The sequence below is a fragment of the Mustelus asterias genome, chromosome 6 (genome assembly GCF_964213995.1).
Source record: "Mustelus asterias chromosome 6, sMusAst1.hap1.1, whole genome shotgun sequence".
NCBI lineage: Eukaryota > Metazoa > Chordata > Chondrichthyes > Carcharhiniformes > Triakidae > Mustelus > Mustelus asterias.
Genome location: NC_135806.1, coordinates 84,882,274 through 84,907,414, shown reverse-complemented (window position 1 = coordinate 84,907,414; position 25,141 = coordinate 84,882,274). Strand labels below are relative to the sequence as shown.

At 42.1% G+C, this 25,141-nt stretch overlaps 1 protein-coding gene across 2 annotated transcripts; it reads left to right on the top strand.

The window, feature by feature from the left end:
* Nucleotides 1-453: 453 nt before the first annotated feature.
* srp19 (signal recognition particle 19) lies at nucleotides 454-19,934 on the top strand. 2 transcript variants are annotated; one of them, XM_078214665.1, is made up of 5 exons: nucleotides 454-567; nucleotides 9,082-9,157; nucleotides 10,429-10,500; nucleotides 10,602-10,710; nucleotides 19,055-19,934. In XM_078214665.1, the coding sequence occupies exons 1-5, from the start codon at nucleotides 548-550 to the stop codon at nucleotides 19,186-19,188; spliced, it is 411 nt and encodes a 136-aa protein (XP_078070791.1). In that variant the 5' UTR covers nucleotides 454-547; the 3' UTR covers nucleotides 19,189-19,934. The 2 variants fall into 2 exon arrangements, with proteins under 2 accessions (XP_078070791.1, XP_078070792.1); XM_078214666.1 differs by lacking the exon at nucleotides 454-567 and adding an exon at nucleotides 6,988-7,138.
* The last annotated feature ends 5,207 nt before the right edge of the window (nucleotides 19,935-25,141 follow it).

The window sequence follows — 25,141 nt, the reverse complement described above, 5'->3', positions numbered from 1 at the left end:
AATTATCAGCAACATTTTTACATGTTTTTTTATTTAAATAACTTGAATGCTTTGTGAATCACCAGAGAAACATTAATTTCTTCCAAAGCAATTAAAATCACCCTTAAACTTAATGCATAAAAAGAGGTTCGAGCTCAGCAAATGATTTCCTGTAAATTAATTGTTACACCAAATCAACATGCTCCATCTAATGGCAAACTGCAACCTCAGAATGTGGGTTCCAATATTTCTGTGAAGCTGAGATTCTAGAAAACTGGAATAGGGAAGAGAAAACATTTACATTGCACTGTAAGTGCTTTTGGTAACTCATAAAAATCCACCAAGTATCTTTACATTCGTCCCCTAGGATTTGCTTAAATTAATGCCTCACAATTTGCACACACACTTCTAATAGACAAATGCAAATTGTGGTATGTGAAGTGTGATGATAATTCAGTAAACTTTGGTCCACAGACAATCTCAGACGCAAGTCAGGTGGACTCTGGAGGTTCTGATGTATAACCCCCTTTACCTCAAGTTCTAAGTTCTGAATTGATTATCTCTAACAATGGATTCTGGCCTAACAAGGTACGAATAACTATTATTTATGAATCAAATATAATTTATTAAACGAAATGTTGTACATAACAAAAGCAGTGAAGACAACATGGAAGATTCTTATCCCTCACAGACCTCGGATTCATCGAATGCTGCCAGTATGCCACAGAAGCCATCAAAGATTTTAATTTTATTCTCTGATTACATTCTATTGTGAACAAATACATCCTTGTTGATAGAGAGCATTTGTACAAGCAATTTCAATCCTCTTATCAATAACGCAAGCTATCTTAAACAATTCATATCAACATCCTAAAGCAATCTCACAGATACTAAGACAATTGAGAGTAATAATTCCTACCATGTCAGGAAAAGATTTATTTTAAAAATATAGGTGTTCTGTCCTACAGTTATGTTTCATAAATTAAGACATTTAGTAAAATACAACCTATTAAAATACATGGCTGTTGTTTAAAGAAAGGGTGCAATAATACTAAGTTCAAGTTGCTGAGTTCTAAACTTTTGCTTATTTTTATAAGGCTAACAAAGAAGCCCTCAATTGCACAGAGTGTAATTAAAACAAATATAATTCTGTAAACCCAGACTATTGGCACATTTAAGGCCATACCAGTTTCTTGCGATCAGCTGCCTTAACTGTTAGAAACATAGAAACTAGAAGCAGGAGTAGGCCATTTGGCCCTTTGAACCTGCTCCACCATTCATTTTGATCATGGCTGATCACCGAATTCAATATCCTGATCCCCTCCCATATCCCTTTAGCCCTAAGAGCAATATCTAATTTCTTCTTGAAATCAGACAAAGGTTTGGCCTCAACGACATTCTGTGGTAGTGAATTCCACACATTCACCACCACCTGGGTGAAGCAATTTCTCCTCACCTCAGTTCTAAAAGGTTTATCCTCCCCTTATCCTCAAACTATGACCCCTAGTTCTGTGCTCCCCCACCATTGGGAACATTCTTTCTGAATCTACCCTGTCTAACCCTGTTAGAATTTTATAAGTTTCTATGAGATCCCTCTCACTCTTCTAAACTCCAGTGAATATAATCCTGATTTAATCTCTCCTCATATGACAGACCTGCCATTCCAGGAATCAGCCTGGTAAACCTTCACTGTGCTCCCTCCACAGCAAGGACATCTTTCCTCAGATAAGGACACCAAAACTGCACAGAATACTCCAGGTGTGACCTCACCAACACCCTATACAATTGCAGTAAAACATCCTTATCCCTATACTCAAATCCTCTCACTATGAAGACCAACATACCATTTGCCTTCTTTACTGCCTACTGTACCTGCACGCTTACTTCAGTGACTGATTCATGAGGACTCCGAGGTCTCATTGAGTATCCATCTTTCTCAATTTACACCCATTCAAATAATAATTGTCCTCCTATTATTGCTACAGAAGTGGATAACCTCATATTTATCCACATTATACTGCACCTGCTATGCAGATGCCCACACACTCAGCCTGTCCAAATCACACTTGAGCATCTCTGCATCCTCCTCACAGCCCACCCTCCCACCCAACTTTGTATCATCTGCAAATTTGGAGATAACACATTCAGTTTCTTCTTCCAAATCATTAATATATAATGTGAACAGTTGGGTCCTAGCACCCTAGTCCCTACGGAACTAAGTTAATTAATATTTCTACCTAGTTACAACGCCCATGTAGTTCACACTGCAAAAGGGAAGAATGCAAAAGGAGCCATTGTAAAGATCAGGCCATGGATTTTTGTGGAGTCAGAAGGATTCTGGAACCATTTAAAAATGTTGGGTATGCCTGATCCCAGGATTCCTGTCCCCTACACACCCATTTTGTTCTATAAACAATTGAAAGGGAGAACATTCATAGGGTTTAGGGAAAGTGCAAGGAAGTGGAATTAGTTGGATATCTCGACCAAACAGCTGACACAGACAGGACCACAGTGTTGGCAGCATTCCATTTCCTTGACTACTGATTTTATCCCTCACCCTAGCAACAGAACCAGATTATCAACTTTGGTGTTGTATTTGACCAAAGGATGAGCTTCCAATCACATGTCTGCACTAAGACCATTTATTTCCATCTCTGTAACATAGTTTGACGAGCTCATCTGCTGCTAATATGCTCAAACATGCCTTGTTGCCTCTAGACTTGACTATTCCAATGCACTCCCAGCTGGCCTCTCTGTAAATATGAGGTCATCCAAAGTTTTACTGCCTGTTTCCTTACTGACACCAAGCCCTGCTCTTCCAACACCCTTGTGCCAGTAGACTTACACTGGCTCCCAGTCAAGCAATGCCTTAGATTTAAAATTGTCTTCCTCATCCTTATTTTCAAATCCATCAACAGTCTCACCTCTCCCTACCCTTAATCTTCCCCACGATTAAAACTCTCTTTGTTCTTCGTTTAGTTTTCCTTTGTTCTTTGTTTAGTTAGGGCATCATGATTGGCACAAGCTTGGAGGCCGAAGGGCCAGTTCCTGTGCTGTTTTTGTTCTTTGATATATCTCTGCAGATCCAATTCTGGCTTCTTGAGCATCTCTATTTTAATCTCTGTAATATGGATAGCTGTGCTTTCAACTGCTGAACCCCTAAATCTTTCTGCTTACCTTTTATCCTTTAAAATGCTCCTTAAATCTCCCTCTTTAACCAAGCTTTTGTTCATCTGCCCAATACCCCCTTTGTGGCTGAGTATAATGTTTTGTTTGTAATGCCTTTATGAAGCACCTTATTCATTTTATTATGTTAAAAGTATATTATAAATACAAGTTGTCAATGATTTTAATGGTCCCTATTGAAATGGAATATTGGTCACAGCTTCAGTGCAAGTCATGACAATTCCATGTGACACAGCAGTTTGATTGTAATTACTTCTTATAATTCATTAGTAAGATAATTGAATTTCAATGTTCATTGAAAAACACATTAGATTACATAATGTGACCCTGAAACACTTTACAACTTCTGAAATACACTGTAATAAAATGAATTTAGTATGTTAGCATTTTAGAAGAGATCTGGCCCAGGAAAATTAGAATCAAAGATTGGCAGGTATAACTGTAATTTATTACTGGGCTGTCTTTAAAGAGATGATTTGGGTACTTCAAGGTAATTCCCAGGAGGGGGGAAAATAGGCCAAACAAATCCAGAGCTCCCTGGATGACAAAGGAGATGGAGAATAAAATGAAGCAGAAAAAGGGTGCATGTCAGGTGGATAATACAATTGAGAACAAAACTGGTTCAGGACTAAGTGAGAAACAAATAGAAAAAGCAAATAGAATATGAGACAAGCAGCTACCATAAAAGGGAACACGGGAGTATTTATAGGCTTATAAATAGTTTTAAAGTGTTAAAAGACAGATGGGGCTAATTGGAGAGCAAAAAGGGGATTTACGCATTAGGCAGGGAGCATGGCTGAGGTACGAACTGGGTATTTCCATCTCTGTTTCCCAAGGAGGAAGGCACTGCCCAAGCCATCGTGAGAAAGGTGATAGCTGGATGGGCTAAAAATTGCTAAAGAGGAGGTATTAAGTTAGGCTGGCTGTACTTAAAGTTCGTAAACCACCAGGACCTGATGTGATTGCATTCAAGTTGACACAGTGCTGTCGTGGTTATTGTCACTGGACTAGTAATCCAGAGGCCCAGGCTCATACTCTGGGGACATGGGTTCAAATCCCACCACAGCTCCTGGTGGAATTTAAATTCAAATAAACAAATCTAGAATTGAAAGTTAGTCTCAGTAATGGTGACAGTGAAACCATTGTTAAGAACCCATCTAGTTATTAATGCACTTTAGGGAAGGAAATCTACTCTCCTTACCTGGTCTGGTCTATGTGTGATTCCAGTGGTTGACTCTTAAATACCATTTGAAGTGGCCTAGTTCAGTTGTATCAAACCGCCACAAAGCCTAAAAGAAATGAAACTGGAAGGACCACTGAGCATTGACGTAAGCACTGGAAATGACAACAGCAAACCCAGTACTGTCAACCCTGATAAATTTTCCTTACTAACATCTTGCTGCTTTGGGAGAGCTGTCCCATGGATGAGTCATACTCACAGAATCAAAGCTATCAAGCAACACTTGCACAGCAATAAATTTTCACTAACACTCGGTTCTGCTAGAGCCACTCAGCTCCGGACCTCATTACAGTCTTGGTCCAAACATGGACAAAAAGCTGATAATCACTGCTCTTGACATCAAGGCTGCATTTCACTTGGTGTAGCGTCAAGGACCCGAAGAAAAGCTGAAGTCAATCGGAATGAGGCGGAATACTCTCCACTGGTTGAAGCCATACCTAGCACAAAGGAAGATGGTTATAGTGGTTGGAGGTCAATCACCTCAGTTCCAGGACCTCACTGCAGGAGTTCCTCAGGGTAGTGTCCAAGGCCCAACCATCTTCAACTGCTTTAGAAATGATGTCCCCACCATCATAAGTCATAAATAGGGATGTTTGCACAATTTTTAGCACCATCTGCAACTCCTCAAATACTGAAACAGTCCATGACCATATGCAGTAAGACCTGAACAATATTCAGTCTTAGGCTGATAAGTTGCAAGTAACATTTGCATCAAACAATGGACAGTCAACAAGAGAGAATCAAAGCACCTCCTCGTGACATTCAATGGCATTACCATCGTGGAATCAACACCCTGAAAGTTACTATTGACAAGAAACTGAACTGGATCAGCCATTCAAATGGCTACATATGAAATATATAAGATCATGAGCAAACTTGACTGGGTAGATACTGAGAGGACATTTTCACTTGTGGGAGAATTTAGGACTAGGAGGATGCAGTTTAAAAATTAGGTATCTCCCATTTAAGATGAGATTTTATTTTCTATCAGAGGGTTGTTAGCCTGTGGCATTCTCTTCCCCGGAGAGCAATGGAGGCTGACTCATTGAGTTTATTCAAGACTGACAGGAAAATGGAGTTGCGAGCATAATCAGATCAGCCATCATCTTATCTAATAGTGGAACAGGTTCAAAGGGCCAAATGGCCTACTCCTGCTCCGAATTCTTGTGGCCATAATTTTCCAAGATACAGGAGTTTTGTGGCGAATTGCAAATGTTACAGTACATGCATTAAAAACATAAGGATAAGCTCAGCAATCAGCTCAACCTTGGTAATACGAAAGCTTTTAAAAATGATAATTTGGGAATTTCAAAATGCCAAATGGCACAAAACCTGGAAGTATTGTGAACTGTGCTGAGGATAATAAACTTCAAGAGGTCATCAGCAGGCTGGACATTTGGAAGATGAAATCTCAGGCAAAGAAATAAAAATTGATTCATTAGGTAGAAAGAATGAGGAGAGGCAATATAAAACAGAGGGTATAATGCTAAAGTGGGTGCAGGAGCAAAGGGACTTGATATATACGCACAAACCATTGAAGATGGAAGCTAGAGCAGGTTGAGGAATGGTTAATAAAGCATACAGGAACCTGGGCTTTATAAATAGCAGCATTGTGTACAAAATCAAGGAAGTTATGATAAAAGCAAAATATTGTGGATGCTGGAAATCTGAATAAAAACTGTGCTAGAAATATTCAGCAGGTCTGGCAGCATATGTAGACAGAGTGATATAGCATTTCAATACAACTATAACTTTGGTTCTTAAGAAGTCACATTCAACTCTTTCTTGCTTCACTGATGCTGCCGGATATGCTGTGTATTTTCAGCATTTTGTAAAGTTATGATAAACCTGTTTAAAACACTGGTTCAATCTCAACTGTAGTGACCAATTCTGAAGGAAGGATGTGTAAATTTTGGAGAATGGTTCCAGGGATGAGGGACCTCAGTTGTGGATATAGATTGGAGAAGTTATCCAGGAAGAGACGATTAGGAGAGGTATTTAAAATCACGAGAGGTCTGAACGGAGGGAGGAACTTTGGGAGAAGTTTTAAGAGGTAGAAGATGTTGATTTAAGGTGATTGGCAAAAATAATGACAACATGAGGAAAAACATTTTGATGCCACAAGTGGTTGGAATTAGATGATTGCCTGGAGAGAGAAAAAATACAAGGCTATAGGGAAAATGTGAGCCTGGAATCTCAGAGTTAGGCTCTGACGGAGGGTTATCCAGACTGGAAACACTGGCTCTATTCTCTCCCCCACAGATGCTGTCAGATCTGCTGAGATTTCCCAGCATTTTCTGTTTTTGTTTCAGATTTCAGCATCCGCAGTATTTTGCTTTTATCCATGACAGCAAATCCTCCTGTGCAGGAAACCTTCTATAATTCCCTATATCCGGCTGCCTGAAGCATTATTTGGTTTTATTGAAGTTGTTTTTACGTCTGATATTTTTATTATCCAATTAAACTGTTCCCTCCTCCTCCTTTATTAAGGGTGGGAGTGGAGTGGGGACCCTGAGCCTCATTGGCCAGCTTGTGTGTAGTCAGGGGTCAGGCGGAAGTTGCGGTGTTTTGGGGATTGACAGCCGCGGTATTCAATAGGAGGTGTAGGCGGAGGAGCTGTGAGCAATCAGCGCAGGGCAGAGGCCGGCCTCCCGGTGAGATAGGGCTGATTCAGCAGGAAATGGAGCCGGACAACATGGTGTACATGAACAAGAGCTACGCCGACAGAGAGCGGTAAGAGTGGCGCCTGGCATTAATGTAGCAATGTTTGGAATGATCCGGGGACCTGGGAAATATCCCAGCGTTCTATTCTGGAACCCGGGGTTCCCCTGTCCCATTGTATCGTCATAAAGGGGGTGCCCCAGCTCCTTAGGCATTGAACACGTCGCTGCGCTGTTAGGGCCCGTAGTATATTGCTGGCTTGCAGACATTGAACACTCCTCACTTTAATCACCGGGTTTGGGGTCCTTCCTCCTACCCACTGCGTACAGCTGCGGGTGAGTCTCATTTAGGTCTGGCCCCGCTCCTTCACCAGTATTTACATATCATTCTGAGACACACCCAATCAACAGGACCACTTGCCTGGATGGGGTACCCACAGGAGCACTCAGATCCTGTGTGGCTAGCTGGCAGGGGTATTTGCAGACATCTTCACCCTCTCTTTGCACCAATCTGAGGTCCCTATCTGCTTCAAGGAGACAACCATCATCCCAGTACCTAAGAAAAGCCAGCAGGGTGCCTTAATGACTATTGTCTGGTGGCTCTGACATCCATTATTGTGAAGAGCTTTGAAAAGTTAGCTATGGCACAAATCAATTCCAGCCTCCCAGATTGCCTGGATCCACTACAGTTTGCCTATCGCCACACAGGTCCACAGCAGATGCCATCTCCCTGGCCCTGTGCTCAACCCTGCAACACCTAGATAACAAAGACACCTATGTCAGACTCCTCTTTATTGACTACAATTCAGCCTTTAACATCATTATTCCCACGAAACTCCTCTCCAAACTCTGTGGCCTGGGGATCAGCTCCTTCCTCTGCAACTAAATCCTAGACTTCCTAACCCACAGATCGTTATCTGTAAGAATCCCTCCTCCATGATCATCCTCAACCACGGTGCCTCACAAGGCTGTGTCCTCAGCCCCCTACTATATTCTTTACACACCTATGACTATGGCCAAATTCTTTTTTCCAACTCAATTTTCAAGTTTGCTGATGGCATCATCGTAGTTGGTTGGATCTCAAACAATGATGAGACGGAGTACAGGAAAGAGAATCTGGTTAACTGGTGCGATGACAATAATATCTCCCTCAATGTCAACAAAACGAAGGAGTTAGTCATCAACTTCAGGAAGCATAGTGAGGACATGCCCCTGTCTACATCAAAAGGGACGAAGTAGAAATGATCGAGAGCTTTAAGTTTTTAGGTGTCCAGATCACCAACAACAAAAGGACACGTACCAACTGACTCAAGAACAGCTTCTCCTCTGCTATCAGACTTTTGAATGGACCCACCTCGCATTAGGTTGATCTTTCTCTACACCCTAGCTATGACTGTAACATTACATTCTGCACTCACTCCTTTCCTTCTCTATGTACGGTATACTTTGTCGGTATAGCGTGCGAGAAGCAATACTTATGTATTAGAATACAGTGACAATAATAAATCAAATCACGGCTTCTAAACCATTTCCAATCCACTTTCTCCCTAATGTTACCAACAAGCCCTCTATTCATGTGTGCTAGTTGATCTCCTATTGCACAAGCTGCTTTCTGAGAAACCAGAAAGTACTGAGCAACTGGAATAGCAGTGAATCTCCAACATGTGTTTAAATGAAAGCACTATTGAAAAAGAATAGGAAACAGCATTGCCATAGGCTATTATTAAACCAAGAGCTGTGAGTGTATGAATATAAAAACAAATCTATTTAGCAGAAACGCTTTTATGCTTATAAAAGATCAACTTACAATTTTTGGGATATAAGTGCAGGCATTTATGGTGGAAATCAGTTTTTTAAAAAAAATAATGATAGTGATGGTGTGGGGTGGAGTTTGATAAGTTTGCATAGAGAAGGAGCTTGTAAATTTCTCTTAATTATTGGACTTGCTTGTGATTACCTCGGGAAATCTTTTGAGGTGGATTCAAAATCTAAAGTAACTTTTTTTTTGTCTTGAAGGTTTATTTGCATATATCCAGCATATATAAACAGCAAAAAGACTATAGCAGAAGGAAGACGAATACCAGTAGAAAAGGTGAGATTAAGAAAGATCATCAGTGAATGGATTCTGCAGCCCAAATAGTGATGGCTGTGGCATAGCCTTTGTCTTCAATTTCCATCTTGGCTCACCAGTGTTTTGTACAATTCCAACATTATATTCTTTTATATTCTATACCTCTGCCAATATTCCCACTTATTGTGTATTCCTTATAACTGTTCGACCTCCCTAAATGTTTTACGTCACACTTCTCTATATTAAAATCTATCTGCCACTTTATTGCGCACTCCACCAACCCATCGATATGGTTTTGTAGATTATAGCTATCCTCTACATTATTCACGACTCAACCAATTTTTGTATCGTCTGCAAATTTTCCAATCATGCCCCCCAACATTCACATCCAAGTTGTTATATAACACACACAGCAAGGATCCCAGTACCAAACCCTGCGGAACACCACTTGAAACAACGTTCCATTCTCAAGGGCGTCCATCAACCATTACCCTTTGTTCCCTGTTAGTAACTCAACTTTTGATCCTGTTTGCCACGTAACCCTGTATCCCATGGGCTTGGTATTTTGACCAAAGAACCGTTGGAGTTGGAAGGAAGTGAAGGGAAAGAAACATCTGAAGGGTATTGGTGCACATGAGTTGTTGAAGCTTGTTATCCTTTAAAAATAGCAGAAATGGTTTTGATAAAGCATCAGCTGAGACAGAAGGATGAAGGGAAATTTCCCCCTTACACTTGCTTGAAACCTTTTACATTTCTAATGTGAGTTCTGATTAGAAGCATTAACTCTGTTTCTTCTCTCCACAGTTGCTACCTAACCTGCTGATTATTTTCATATCAATTACAGCTTTAGTCTCGCTCAATCCCTGAATTATTAACCCAGGAATCAGCTTGGTGTCTGTCTTTTCCCCCTGTTCCTTGGCTCTCATTTTCCAATGCAGGAATAGCTTGCAACTGACATCCAGCCCTTCCCTGTAACTTTCTGTGATCTCAAACATCTCCACTCCCTTAGCTTTACCATTAGTTGCAGGACCTTTTGGTACCTTGTTCTACCCACTGGAATTCCCTCCCTAAACTACTTCCTTCTCCTCTCCATTACCCTCGTCTCACCAAGGTTAACAAATCTAAAGATCCATTTCTTTGATAAAGCTTTTTAGTTACTCTGCATCATTCCTGATAGCAATTTTCAGTGCTCCATGCATTTACTCTGAAATGCCTAAGTGCATGCTTTTCATAAAATGTCTTACATCAATGGAAATTGTTGTCATTGGAAACTTTTTTGTTTTTCTGTAAAGGCTGTTGAAAACCCAACATTTGGAGAAATTCGAGATGTTTGTGCAGCAGCAGGACTGATTGTGGCAGTAGAGGTATTTATTGTGTTTAATGTTAATCTTGCTGAATATTGAATATTTAAGATATCTGGTGTTTTTCCCATGTCCTATTAGTATGTGTTGTGCACCATTTTCAGAATAAACTCTACCCTCGTGAGTGGAACAGAGATGTACAATTCAGAGGCAGAATACGAGTTCAACTGAAAAATGAAGATGGGTCCTTATGTTTAGAGCAATTTCCCACACGTAAGTAACTGAATCTGTGAAACATGTATGTGGGTCTGTTAACTATGCAGCATGCCTTGCTCCTGAGGTGGTTTTTATTTTTCCTGAACAATATCTATAGTACTGTGCACTTCATATTTTCAAAGCAAATAATGGAATTCCACTTGTGTGTTTTATTTATAAACACAGAAATATTTCACAGTACCATTAACCTAAAGACTAATTAAGGTGCTTGTCAATGTCATAGATCTGTTAACAAAGGTAAAGCTGATGAGATTGAAGAGTCAGTGGCAGCATGAATAGGGATTGGAAACTGAAACCAGTGATGAATGGTTAGTTTTCAGGGTGGATAGAAGTATACAGTGATGTTCCTTAGGGCTCGATATTGGAATCACTGCTTTTTCTGATATATATTAATGACCTGAAATTGGATATAGGGGGAATAATTTCAAAGTTTGCAGGTGACATATAACTCCGAAATGTCATTAACACTGAGGAAAGTAGCAGACTTCAGGAGGCTCAGACTAATAAAATTTAACACCAGAAATGTGAAGTAATTTATTTTTGGAAGGAGCAACAATATAAACTGAATGGTAGGATTTAAAGGGGGGTATCCTAATAGAGTTGGCTGGGAGTGTATGTACACACATGCTTGTAGGTGGCAGTAGAGGCTGAGCAGGCTAATGGGAACCTTGACCTTATTAAAGCAACGATGTTGTACTAAACCTTTATAAAATACTGATTTGGTCTCAGCTGGAGTACTATGTTGCATTCTGGGCACAATGTTTTAGGAAAGATGTCAAGGCCTTGGGATGAGTGTGAAAGATGGAATGGTACTAGGGATGAAGGACTTCAATTATGTGGAAAGATTAGAGGAGGAGGTTCTCCTTAAGGAAGGAAGTTGACAAAGATTATGTATATATAGAGCAAGGAGGAACTGTTTCCAGCGGTAGGTTAGAAAAATTTAAGGTGTTTGGAACAAGATCCAGAAGCCACATAAGGTAACAGTATTTATGCAGTGAGTTGTTGTGATCTGAAATGCATTGCCTGAATCATAGAATCATAGAAACCCTACAGTGCAGAAGGAGGCCATTCGGCCCATCGAGTCTGCACCGACCACAATCCCACCCAGGCCCTACCCGCTAATCCCTTTTTTTTACCCGCTAATCCCTCTAACCTACGCATCCCAGGACTCTAAGGGGCAATTTTTAACCTGGCCAATCAACCTAACCCGCACATCTTTGGACTGTGGGAGGAAACCGGAGCACCCGGAGGAAACCCACACAGACACGAGGAGAATGCGCAAACTCCACACAGACAGTGACCCGAGCCGGGAATCGAACCCGGGACCCTGGAGCTGTGAAGCAGCAGTGCTAACCACTGTGCTACCGTGCTGCCCAAGGTGGTGGCAGCAGATTCAGGAGTAACTTTCGAAAAGGAAATGAATAAATACCTGAAGGGTAAACATTTTATAAGGTAGGGGGAAAGAGCAGGAGAGTGGAACTAATTGGATAGCTCAGGCTGAGTGGGTCTAATCGCCGTCTTCTGCACCACGTCATTCCATGATTCTAAGATTATTGATTGAAGACTTTGTCAAGACATGTTGTGTTGTTGTGCAGTAACAGATTCATCTTGCTTAAAGTATCTCTGTGCTAGTCATATGATGCCACTTGCCACCGGATAAATATCAAGGCCACAAACCAATGAATGTCCTGAATCCAGTTGTACTGGAGATGAGTCAGGATAGTGTGAAGATTTTCTTTACCATGTCTACACTTTCCTCCAAGTAACTTGTTTAGTTGGACATCAGCAATGACCTTACAACTTGTGCAGTGATGAGTTGTATTCATTTTTAAATGGAAACCTCTGTCTTGTGATGTTGATTTATCTGTTTTATTTTTTCTAGATTGTGATATTGGAGACATGAAAAAAGACAGAAATGGGCCATTTGTCCATTTGGTCTGTATTCATGTTTATCCTGTATTGAGCAGTAGTTCTCATTCACTGTGTTCCTTTATTGCTGCTGCTTTTAACTTCTGATTAATCAGGTGTTATAACCCAGCAAAATCCTCCTTCCATTTTGTAAATTATTAAAGTTTGCCCAGTGACTGACAACAATTGAAGAGACTGATAACAAGACTGACTTTGCAAGCATGTCATGTGGTTTTGTCTGCTTAGCTTGGAGCATGTATACAAAGTTGGAATATTCTTTGTTCATGAGATTTACCAATTACTGAGAACTTTATGTTTAATATCCATTAATTTCTCATGACAGTGTGGAGTATTGATGGGGTCATAATAAAATGACCTTGGGCATTTGTCACATTTTGACATTACTTGCTTTCATCAACATGAAGGACCACATCCTAAAATTTGACAGGTACAACTTAAAAAGGTTTAAAATAGAAAATTCTAAAGCTACACAATGGGCAGTTAGCAGGTCAACTTTGGGTGCCATTTTTATCAGAACTGAAAGATGGGCAAGCTTTCTGGTTGGGACTTTGGGATGACAGGGTATGGAGGTTTTTTATAATTCATTTATGGGATGTGGGCATCGCTGGCTCGACCAGCATTCATTACCTTTATTATTGAATAGCAGTTGGAGGGGAGAAATGACCAATAATGAAATTACAGAAGCAAAGTGGATGGATTGAATGAGCTGCAAATTGTTTAAAATATGGGCAGGAAGCATGATCTAAAGCAGCATCTCTGTGAAGAAATGGAAGGATATTGACAAAATCTTGACAAAAAAATAATCTAGCCATGTAGGAGGATTTGGAAATGTGAGTTATTTGAAAAATGTATTCACCAAAATTGCTAACAAGACAAAAATACTTCAGAATCATCTAGCAGATCCCCTGGGGCATTGCTAGCATCAGTAGTCTTGGGCCTAAAGCATGATATCTGATGTTTGACATCTGCCTTTAACCATTGAATTAATTAAATCCACAAATTACTTAGTTCTGTAAAAAGGAAGGATAGGAAAGGTAGGATTCGAGAGCCGTGGATAACCAGGGAAATTGAGGATCTGATCAAAAAGAAAAGAGAGGCGTACGTCAAGTCCAGGCAACTGAAAACAGATGGAGCTCTGGAGGAATACAGAGAGAGTAGGAAAGAACTCAATCGGGGAGTTAGAAGGGCAAAAAGAGGTCACGAAATGTTCTTGGCAGACAGGATTAAGGAGAACCCTAAGGCATTTTATTCATATGTTAGGAACAAAAGAGTTGTCAGGGAAAAAGTCGGACCTCTCAGGGACAAAGGAGGGGAATTGTGCTTAGAATCCAAGGGAATAGGGAAGATCCTAAATGAATACTTTGCATCGGTACTCACAAAGGAGAGGGACTTGTTGACTGGGAGTGTCTCAGAGGGAGGTGTTGACCCGTTAGAGAGAATCTCCATTACAAGGGAGGAAGTGTTAGGTTTTTTAGGTAACATTAAAACTGACAAATCCCCAGGGCCTGATTGCATCTATCCTAGACTGCTCAAGGAGACAAGAGATGTAATTGCTGGGGCTCTTGACGGAAATCTTTGTCTCTTCGTTGGTCACAGGTGAGGTCCCTGAGGATTGGAGGATAGCGAATGTGGTCCCGTTGTTTAAGAAGGGTAGCAGGGATAACCCGGGTAATTATAGGCCAGTGAGCTTGACGTCCATGGTTGGGAAGTTGTTGGAGAGGATTCTTAGAGACAGGATGTATGCGCATTTAGAATGGAACAATCTCATCAGTGACAGACAGCATGGTTTTGTAAGAGGGAGGTCGTGCCTTACAAATTTGGTGGAGTTTTTTGAGGAAGTGACAAAAACGGTTGACGAAGGAAGGGCCGTGGATGTCGTCTATATGGATTTCAGTAAGGCATTTGACAAAGTCCCTCATGGCAGGTTGGTTAAGAAGGTTAAGGCTCATGGGATACAAGGAGAGGTGGCTAGATGGGTAGAAAACTGGCTTGGCCATAGGAGACAGAGGGTAGTGGTCGAAGGGTCTTCTTCCAGCTGGAGGTCTGTGACCAGTGGTGTTCCGCAGGGCTCTGTACTGGGACCTCTGCTATTTGTGATATATATAAATGATTTGGAAGAAGGTGTAACTGGTGTTATCAGCAAGTTTGCGGATGACACGAAGATGGCTGGACTTGCGGATAGCGATGAACATTGTCGGACAATACAGCAGGATATAGATAGGCTGGAAAATTGGGCGGAGAAATGGCAGATGGAATTTAATCCAGATAAATGCGAAGTGATACATTTTGGAAGAACTAATGTAGGGGGGAGTTATACAATAAATGGCAGAGCCAGCAAGAGTATAGAAACACAGAGGGACCTAAGTGTGCAAGTCCACAAATCCTTGAAGGTGGCAGCACCGGTGGAGAAGGTGGTGAAGAAGGTATATGGTATGCTTGCCTTTATAGGTCGGGGTATAGAGTATAAAGGCTGGAGTCTGATGTTGCAGCTGTATAGAACACTGGTTAGGCCACATTTGGAGTACTGCGTCCAGTTCTGGTCGCCGCACTACCAGAAGGACGTGGAACATAGAACATAGAACATTACAGCACAGTACAGGCCCTTTGGCACTCGATGTTGCGCCGACCAGTGGTACCAATCTAAAGCCCCTCTAATCTACACTATTCCAATATCATCCATATGTTTATCCAATAACCACTTGAACGCTCTCAACGTTGACGAGTCCACCACTGCTGCAGGCAGGGCATTCCACGCCCTTACTACTCTGAGTAAAGAACCTACCTCTAACATCTGTCCTATATCTCTCACCCCTCAATTTAAAGCTATGTCACCTCATGCTAGCCAACACCATCCGAGGAAAAAAGCTCTCACTATCCACTCTATCTAATCCTCTGGTCATCTTGTATGCCTCTATTAAGTCACCTCTTAATCTTCTTCTCTCTAACGAAAACAACCTCAAGCCCCTCAGCCTTTCCTCATACGATTTTCCCACCATACCAGGCAACATCTTGGTAAATCTCCTCTGCACCCTTTCCAACACTTCCACATCTTTCCTATAATACGGCGACCAGAACTGTACGCAATACTCCAAATGCGGCCGCACCAGAGTTTTGTACAGTTGCAGCATGACCTCCTGGCTCCGAAACTCAATCCCTCTACCAATAAAAGCTAACACACCGTACACCTTCTTAACAACCCTATCAACCTGGGTGCCAACTTTCAGGGATCTATGCACATGGACACCGAGATCCCTCTGTTCATCCACACTACCAAGTATCTTACCATTAGCCCAGTACTCTGTATTCCTGTTACTCCTTCCAAAGTGAATCACTTCGCACTTTTCCGCATTAAACTCCATTTGCCACCTCTCGGCCCAGCTCTGCAGTTTATCTATGTCCCTCTGTAACCTGCCACTTCCCTCCGCACTGTCTACAACTCCACCAACTTTAGTGTCATCCGCAAATTTACTAATCTGTCCTTCCACGCCCTCATCCAAGTCATTAATAAAAATGACAAACAGCAGTGGCCCCAAAACAGATCCTTGCGGTACACCACTAGTAACTGAACTCCAGGATGAATATTTCCCATCAACCACCACCCTTTGTTTTCTTACAGCTAGCCAATTCCTGATCCAAACCACTAAATCCCCCTCAATCCCATGTGTCCGTATTTTCTGCAAAAGCTTACCATGGGGAACCTTATCAAACGCTTTGCTGAAATCCATATACACCACATCAACCGCTTTACCCTCATCCACCTCTGGGGACTTTAGAGAGTGCAGAGAAGGTTTACCAGGATGTTGCCTGGTATGGAGGGTCTTAGCTATGAGGACAGATTGGGTAAACTGGGCTTGTTCTCCCTGGAAAGATGGAGAATGAGGGGAGACCTAATAGAGGTGTACAAAATTATGAAGGGTATAGATAGGGTGAAGTAGTGGGAAGCTTTTTCCCAGGTCGGAGATGACGATCATGAGGGGTCACGGGCTCAAAGTGAGAGGGGCGAGGTATAACTCAGATATCAGAGGGACGTTTTTTACACAGAGTGGTGGGGGCCTGGAATGCGCTGCCAAGTAGGGTGGTGGAGGCAGACACGCTGGCATCGTTTCAAACTTACCTGGATAGTCACGAGCAGTCTGGGAATGGAGGGGTACAAACGAATGGTCTAGTTGGACCAATGAGCGGCACAGGCTTGGAGGGCCGAAGGGCCTGTTTCCTGTGCTGTACTGTTTTTTATTATTGATATGTCCACCATGTGACCATGGAGGTCACAAACCTCCATATAAAATCTTCAGTTCAGTTATAGTCATTTATTGAGGCCTTGGAGAGGGTACAGAAAAGATTTACCAGGATGTTGCCTGGTATGGAGGGCATTAGCTATGAGAAGAGGTTGGAGAAACTCAGTTTGTTCTCACTGGAATGACGGAGGTTGAGGGGCGACCTGATAGAAGTCTACAAGATTATATGGGGCATGGACAAAGTGGATAGTCAATTTTTTCTCAGGGTGGAAGAGTCAATTACTAGGGGGCATGGGTTTAAAGTGCGAGGGGCAAGGTTTAAAGGAGATATACAAGGTTTTTTACACAGAGTGTTGGGTGACTGGAACTCGCTGCCAGGGGAGGTAGTGGAAGCGGATACGGTAGTGACTTTTAAGCGACATCTTGACAAATACATGAATACGATGGGAATAAAGGGATATGGTCCCCGGAAGAGTAGGGGTTTTAGTTCATTCGGGCAGCATGGTCTGTGCAGGCGGGGAGGGCTGAAGGGCCTGTTCCTGTGCTGCAATTTTCTTTGTTCTTTATTATGCTGCAGAAGGACGCTGGTCAGCTGAGACCATGTTGGCTTTTTTGAGTAGTCAGGTCAATCTTGTTCCCCAAAGCCCTGCAAGTTAATCTCTCTCGAGTGACTTGTTCACGCTGGTGCTGTTGTACTGGATCTGGAGAGCAGAACAATTGGGTTGGAAACTGGAGCATAGAAATCAGGGAGTTTAGCAGTGAGGTTGATAATACATTCTGTCACTTCTGGGCTGAATTCTGTGCAGTTACCAGAGTGAATGCATCCAAAGTTTGGCAGAAAAGTGGTAAATTCATGTAAGGGGGAATGTGACGTTAGTGCACTTTTTAAGAATTTTTTTAAAAATCCATTTCTCTGCAGTTGTAAGCAGTCCTCTTCAGTTTTTTATGTTGCCGTGCTGTCTGCTAGAAGTCCTTTTATTGCTACTTCAATGGCTTTTGTTTATTTTTACTCTGGGATCTTTTCTAACCTTGCATTGTAAGTGGGGAAAATTGATTGACAAGTCAAAGTCAGGTGGTTCTTCCCCAGGAAAAAAAATCTAAGGATTCATTTTCAGTTTTAGTTTAGAAGGGGGTGGACATCAAGCTGGAAAGCAGTGTTTCTCTCTCTCTCTGGTTTTAGAAATTCTGCTGTTAACTGAAAGCAAGGGTCCTGGCCTTTCTGGGGTAGAAAATCTGTTGCTGGTGGTTGGTTTGACTAGGGTCACCGTGGTGTTTGGGAAGCTGTTCTGATTCCAAGCTTGCCTGTGGGTGCCTCAAGAGAACTGCAACATTCAACCAAAGGGCTAAGTTCTAGTATCACGTGAGCATTAGTCTTTGCTGTGTTAAACCTGTGGAAAGGATTTTGTTTCTGGGATTGGTTTGATTGGGACATTTCCTATATTCATTAAGGGTTATATAATATCATTGTTTTTTTTCTTGTTTGTAATTGTTAAAAGTTATTGCTAATTTTCTTTCTATACATGTTAACTGTATTCTTAAATAAACTTTGTTTGATAAAAGCTCCTTAGTGGGTCATTTGAATCATACTTGAAGTGGAACATCTCCTGCTCACCCTAGCCAAATTCAAAGTGCAAATCTTATGATCCAGGCAGACTTCATAAAACACTTTGGAGTTTCTGACCTGAATTATAATAGGAAATATGAATAAAGTTGATATCAAGAAATTAGTTGTTACCTCTGATTTTTGACTGATCTGGGAAGATATACTTTTCTAACAGTGCTGTTAGAGGGGGGATTCCAGGATTTTGACTCAGTGACAGTGAAGGAATGGCAATATATTTCCGAGTCAGGATGGTGAGTGACTAGGAGGGGAACCTCCAGGTGGTGGTGTTTCCAGGTATCTGCTGCTCGTCCTTCTCGCTCTTAGTGGTTGTGGGTTTGGAAGGTGCTTCCTAAGAAACCTTGGTGAGTTCCTGCAGTGTATCTTGTAGAAGGAAATAGTTCGGTGGTTCCGAGTGACCAAGTGGGGCAAGAAAGGGACACTTGAAAATATTTTAAGCAGACCCAAATGTGTGTCTCTAAGGGAACTTATTGGCACTGAAAATAAATGTGTAAACTGAGGAGCCGTTTCAAAATCACTAACAAACCCTATTTTTCTACCTCTTTTCTCTCTCCAGGTAAGTCAGTAATGTTACATGTCGCTGAAATGATTCCGAAACTGAAAACCAGGACTCAGAAGGCTGGAGGAGGAGATCAGAATGCACAACCAGGAGAAGGTGGCAAGAAAAGCAAGAAGAAGAAGAAGAAGTAATTCTATTCATGTCGCTAGCTTTAGTTATATTTATTTTGACACCATTCCTATATAGTAAACCCGTTGAGCATGTTGTGTTTGCATTTGGTCCATAACGTAAGACAAAATTGGCACCGCCTTGTTCTTAGTAGTTGGGAGGGAATAAATTCAAAATTATAATTATTTTAGATTAAGGTAGGAACATATTCAGATATTTTTTAAAAGGTGCCCTATGGTTAATTTTTCATTGCATTTCTGACTTCGCGTTCATGTCCATAACAAAATGATTTAATTCATCCCTTTAAAATGCGATGCCATTCTTGAAAGTCCAAAGATGTGTAGGTCAGGGGGATTAGCCATGGTAAATGTGTGGGGTTACGGGTATAGGGCGGGGTAAGATGCTCTGTTGGAGAGTGGGTGCAGACTCGATGGGCCAACTGGGCTCCGTCTGCATTGTCTGATTATTGGAGAGCTTAATGGAGTTTAAGCTGATGTAGATTTGGCAGAGCTTTTTTTGAGAGAAAATTAATATCACAAAGACAAGTGTGACGGACATTCAAAGTAAGAATTCGTCAGCGAATGAAGCTGCAAAATTTGGCTGACATGGACAAGATGGGTTAAATGCTCTGCTGTTGTGCCATAAATATTACTATATTTGCACATAATTCAATATCTGTAAAGTATGCTAAAGCTCTTTTGCTTGAAAAGAAATACATGCCTTTTGTCAAGCTGATTGTAATGAAATAAAGAAACAGTTCCGTTTTCAATTGCAGTTTCTTATTTTCAAAATCTTAAGTGTAAGATGAAGAGTACATTTTAGGTACAAAGTAAAGCACAGAATTGGAAACGATCAGGCCAGTGCCAACGATTGGTGACTTACAATTGCTTATTGCCTCAATATTTCCACACCAACTTCCGCACTGTAATTTTTCTACAAGTCTTCCTGCTTTTAGACCCAAGCTATTGTTTGTTATTCATTTACAAGATGTGGACGTTGCTGCCTAGGCCGGCATTTATTGTCCATCCCTAATTGCCCTTGAGAAGGTGGTGGTCAGCTGCAATCTTGAACTGCTGCAGTCCGAGGTGTAGGTGCAGCCACTGTGCTGTTAGGGAGGGTGTACCGGGATTATGACCCAGCAACAGTGAAGGAATGGCAATGTATTTCCAAGTCAGAATGGTGAGTGACTTGGTGGGGAACCTCCCGGTGGTGGTGTACCCAGGTATCTGCTGCTCTTGCCCTTCTAGATGATCGTGAGCGAAAGTTTGGAAGCTGCTGCCTAAGGACCCTTGCTGAATTGCTTTAGTGCATCTTATAGATGGTACACACTGCTGCCACTGTGTGGCGGGGGGACCAAATGTTTGTGGAAGGGATAGCAATCGGGCAGCTGCTTTGCCCTGGATGGTGGCAGGCTTCCTGAGGGTTGTTGGAGCTGTACTCAGCCAGCAAGTGAAGAGTATTCCATTACACTCCCAACTTGTGCCTTGTACATGGTAGACAAGCTTTCGGGAGTCAGGAGATGTTTTACTCGCTGCAGGATTCCTAGCCTTTGACCTGCTCTGGTAGTCACAGTATTTATATAGCTAGTTCTGTTTCTGGTCAATGGTAACCTCCAAGATGTTGAAAATGGAGGATTCCGCAATGATCATGTCACTGAATATGAAGGGTGATGGTTGGATCCTCTCTTTTTTGGAGATGGCCATTGCCTGGCACTTGTGTGGCGCAGATGTTACTTGGTACTTGTCAGCTCAAGCCTGGATATTGTACAGAACTTGCTGAATTTGGACGTGAACTGCTTCAGTATCTGAGAAGTTGCGAATGGTAGTGAACATCTACACTTCAGCTGCTTCTTCAATGGCCTTCCTTCCATCATAAGGTCAGATGGTTGGGCCTAGGATGTAACTGAGGAACTCCTGCTGAGATGATTATAGAATAATAGAATCCCTACAGTCAAGAAGGAGGCCATTTGGACCATTGAGCCTGCACCGACAACAATCCTACCCAGGCCCTATCCCTGTAACCTCATATATTTACCCTTCTAATCCCCCCCCCCCCCCCTGACACTAATGGACAATTTATCATGGCCAATCCACCTAAATTGAACATCTTTGACCTCCAACCACCACAACCATCTTCTTTTGAGATAGAGATGACTCTGGCGGCGGGTTTCCCCTCATTCCCATTGACTCCAGTTTTGATAGGGCTACTTGATGACATACTCGGTCAATTGCTGCCTTGATGTCACTCACATCGCTTCAGGCATTCAGCTCTTTTGTCCATGTTTGAACCAAGGCTGTAATGAGATCAGGAACTCCGTGACCCTGGCGGAACCCAAACAAATAGTCTGAGACAAGCTTATTGCTGAGTAAGTGCTGCTTGATAGCACTGTTGATAATCCCTTCCATCACTTTACTGATTGAGGGGAAATTGATTGGGGGTAATTGGCCAGGTTGGATTTGTCCAGCTTTTTGTTCACAGAACATACCTGGACAATTATCCACTTTTCCAGGGAGATGTAAGTGTTATAACTGCACTGGAACAACTAACATTCCTCCAGTTTGAGGACCTGTTGATGAATGTTGAAAGAGATCTTGCTGATCATGAAACTTCCAAAAGTCATATTAAGGCTATGTTTGGGTTCGTTCAAAGATGTGAATCATCTGGAAGAATTGATTGTGTTTTCAGGTCAGTTTGTAAAACAGGGGTGTTTATTAGAGGGAAGTGCTAATATGTGTTGTCATTGTCAAACTGCTGTCATCCTTGGGACTTCCTTTTAAGAAGATTGAGAGACATGGACAGAGTGGATAAAGAGCTGCAATTCCCCTGAATTGAAGGGTCAGTCTCGAGGGGACACAGGCCCAAGGTGAGGGGCAAGAAGTTTAGGGGGGGATGTGAGGAAAAACCTTTTTACCCAAAGGGTGGTGATGGTCTGGAATCCACTGCCTGTGAGGGTGGTGAGGGGTTGCCTCACTTCCTTTAAAACATATCTGGATGAGCACTTGGCCTATATCCCTGCATGTTATGACGTGCCAAGTGCTGGCAGATGTGATTAGATAGGAATTCAGGTGCTTCTAATGTGTCGGTGCAGACTTGATGGGCTGAAGGGCCGCTGTGCTGTAAGATTCTAGGACATGATGAATCATCAGTGTCAAGTTAGAGATATTTTTTCTGCCTTGAATATCTCAATGAATTTGAGGAGCTTCTCAAAGAGCATTTGAAAAGTTATCAATATTGTGGCTCGGGGAAGACCAACATTTTAATGTACAGAACCTATGATGACTTCATCACGATAATGGCAGCGGCTCAGAAACCAATTCACCAATGACGTTAAAGATGCCAAATACTATTCCATAATAGTTGATTAAACACCAGATGTGAGTCATTTGGACCAATCAACGTTGACTTTAAGATTTGTGACCAGCAATGGTGAAGGTGTCAAGCGATTTTTCTGTTTTGTCCACTACAATCCCACACTTCTGAGCGCCTGGAAACAATTGTTTTGGAAATCATTGTAAAGTTAGGTTTGGACATCACATTTTTCATTGGCAGAGCTTCGATAATGCTGCAGATATGGCAGGAAAATATTCAGGTCTATTCTACAAGCAAGACTGAACAATGTAAGCCCCTGTGCATGATTCATCCCATGTTCCAGTCACTCCTTGAATTCAATCTGCAATGCAGCAGCTGAATTTGTGTGTGACAGCTGTACTTCTGTTGAATTTGCTCAAAACCTTTTATTTGGTTTCCACCCGTTGGTGGAATATGTTGCAATCATGCTTGGAGCAGGCACTTGGAAAATATCTGACAATCAAAAGAATTTGTGACACCAGGAGCAGATGCTGTTTTGGCTTTGAAACTGAATGTTGTCAATATCAGACAAAGCCACATCAAATTCAGAGAAACCATGTGTTTGTGGGGCAGCACAATACTGAGCATTGCTACCTCACAGTGCCAGGAACCCGTGTTCAATTCCACTTTGGTTGACTGTGTGGAGTTTGCAAATTCTCCCCATGTCTGTGTGGATATCCTCCAGGTGCTCCGGTTTCCTCCCACCATCCAAAGATGTGCAGGTTAGGTACATTGGCTATGCTAAATTGCCCCTTAGTGTGCCAAGATATGAAGTTAGGGAGATTAGTGGGGTAAATACATGGGGTTATGTGGATAGGGCCTGAGTGGATTACTGTTGGAGACTCTACGGGCCAAATGGCCTCCTTTTCCACCATCGGGATTCTATGAAAGCAGAAGCAAAACCCTTAGTTGAGAAATTTGAAAGGTACGATATTGCAGTTTTTACTGTTTTGTGGAATGGTTTACTTCAAAGAATCGATGCTGTCGGCACATTGCTGCAAAATATTGATAGTTTATCAAATGCTTCACAATTAGCCCTAATTAGAAGTTTTGTCACGGAAGTTTGGAATGACTATATCTCAGTGGAAGTAGAGGCACGCACTAACAGAGGCATTAATGAAGAAAGCAGGCTCCTCTGATAAGCAGATAAGACACGGGTAGGGGTGGAGAGGGAGAAGGTAGTCAAGAAGGCGTATGGCATGCTGGGGCAGAGTTTAAAAATTGGCAAGTCACGTTGCAGTTTTGTAGAACCTTACTTAGGCCGCACTTGGAATATAATGTTTAATTCTGGTTACCACACTACCAGAAGGATGTGGAGGCTTTGAAGGTACAGAAACGATTTACCAGGATGTTGCCTGGCATGGAAGGCATCAGCTATGAGGTTGGAGAAACTTGGTTTGTTCTCTCTGGAACAAGAGGTTGAGGGGTGACTTTATAGAAGTCTACAAGGTTGAGGGGCATGGACAGTCGGAAGCTTTTTCCCAGGGTGGAAGAGTCAATTACTTGGGGGCATAGGTTTAAGGTGCAAGCTTTAAAGGAGATGTATAATGCAAGTTTTTTTTAAAAAAGAGGGTAGTGGGTGCCTGAAACTCACTGTCGGGGGAGGTAGCGGAAGAAGATATAATGACTTTTAAGGGGCGTCTTGACAAATACATGAATAGAATGGGAGTGGAGGGATTATGGTCCCAGGAAAGGTAGGGGGTTTTAGTTCATTTGAGCAGCTTGGTCTGTGCAGACTTGGAGGGCCAAAGGGCCTGTTCTTGTGCCGTAATTTTCTTTGTTCATCTTCCATCCTACAAACTTGTGCTCATCCCTCTGCTGCCCTCATCTTCACTCAAACCAAAGGTCCCATTCAGTGATCACTTCTGTTTGTTGATCTACACTGGCTTGATTTAAAATTCTCTTGTTTTCAAATCCTTCCGTGGTCTTTGTCCTCCCCATTTCGGATTTCTTCCAGCCCTACAACCCTCCCGAAGGTATCTGTGCTCCTTTAAGTCCAGCTTCTTGAATATCTCAGATCATAATCTCCACCTTGATGGCTGTGCCTTTAGCCCCAAGTTCTGGAATTCCCTCCCTAAACAGCGTGGTGACTTCACCTGAAGATCAACAGACCTCAGGTGAAGGACAAGGTCGAGAGGGTGTGGCCAGGAATTCACCATTGGTGTAGCTCTGCATCCTGAAGCATCTGTTCAGCCAATTGAGGTAAACCGACCTGTGTTTTACTGTATCTGTGAAGTGCCTTGAGATATTTTATACATAAAATGCACCATGTAAGTTGTCGTTGGAACACTTTTGCTGCATTTAAGGTATTATGGCCAAAAACCCCTGATCTTGGCTGTGGCTGGGATTCTCCGATGCCACCGTAAAGAATGGAGTTTTGGCTGAGTGCTAAACTCTCCATTCTCCTTGGCAGCACAATGGCTACAGCCGAGATTGGAGAATCCTGCCCTTTATAAATTTAAGTTGTTGCCCTCACTGACCTACATTAACTCCTGATCTGTAAGTGTTTCACAATTAACATTCTCATACTTTTAATCTCTCCATGCTTTTTGATCTCCAACCTGTGATTTAACAATCCATGAACTCTCCATTTCTGACTCCAGCCTATAGTGCAATCTCCCCCACCCA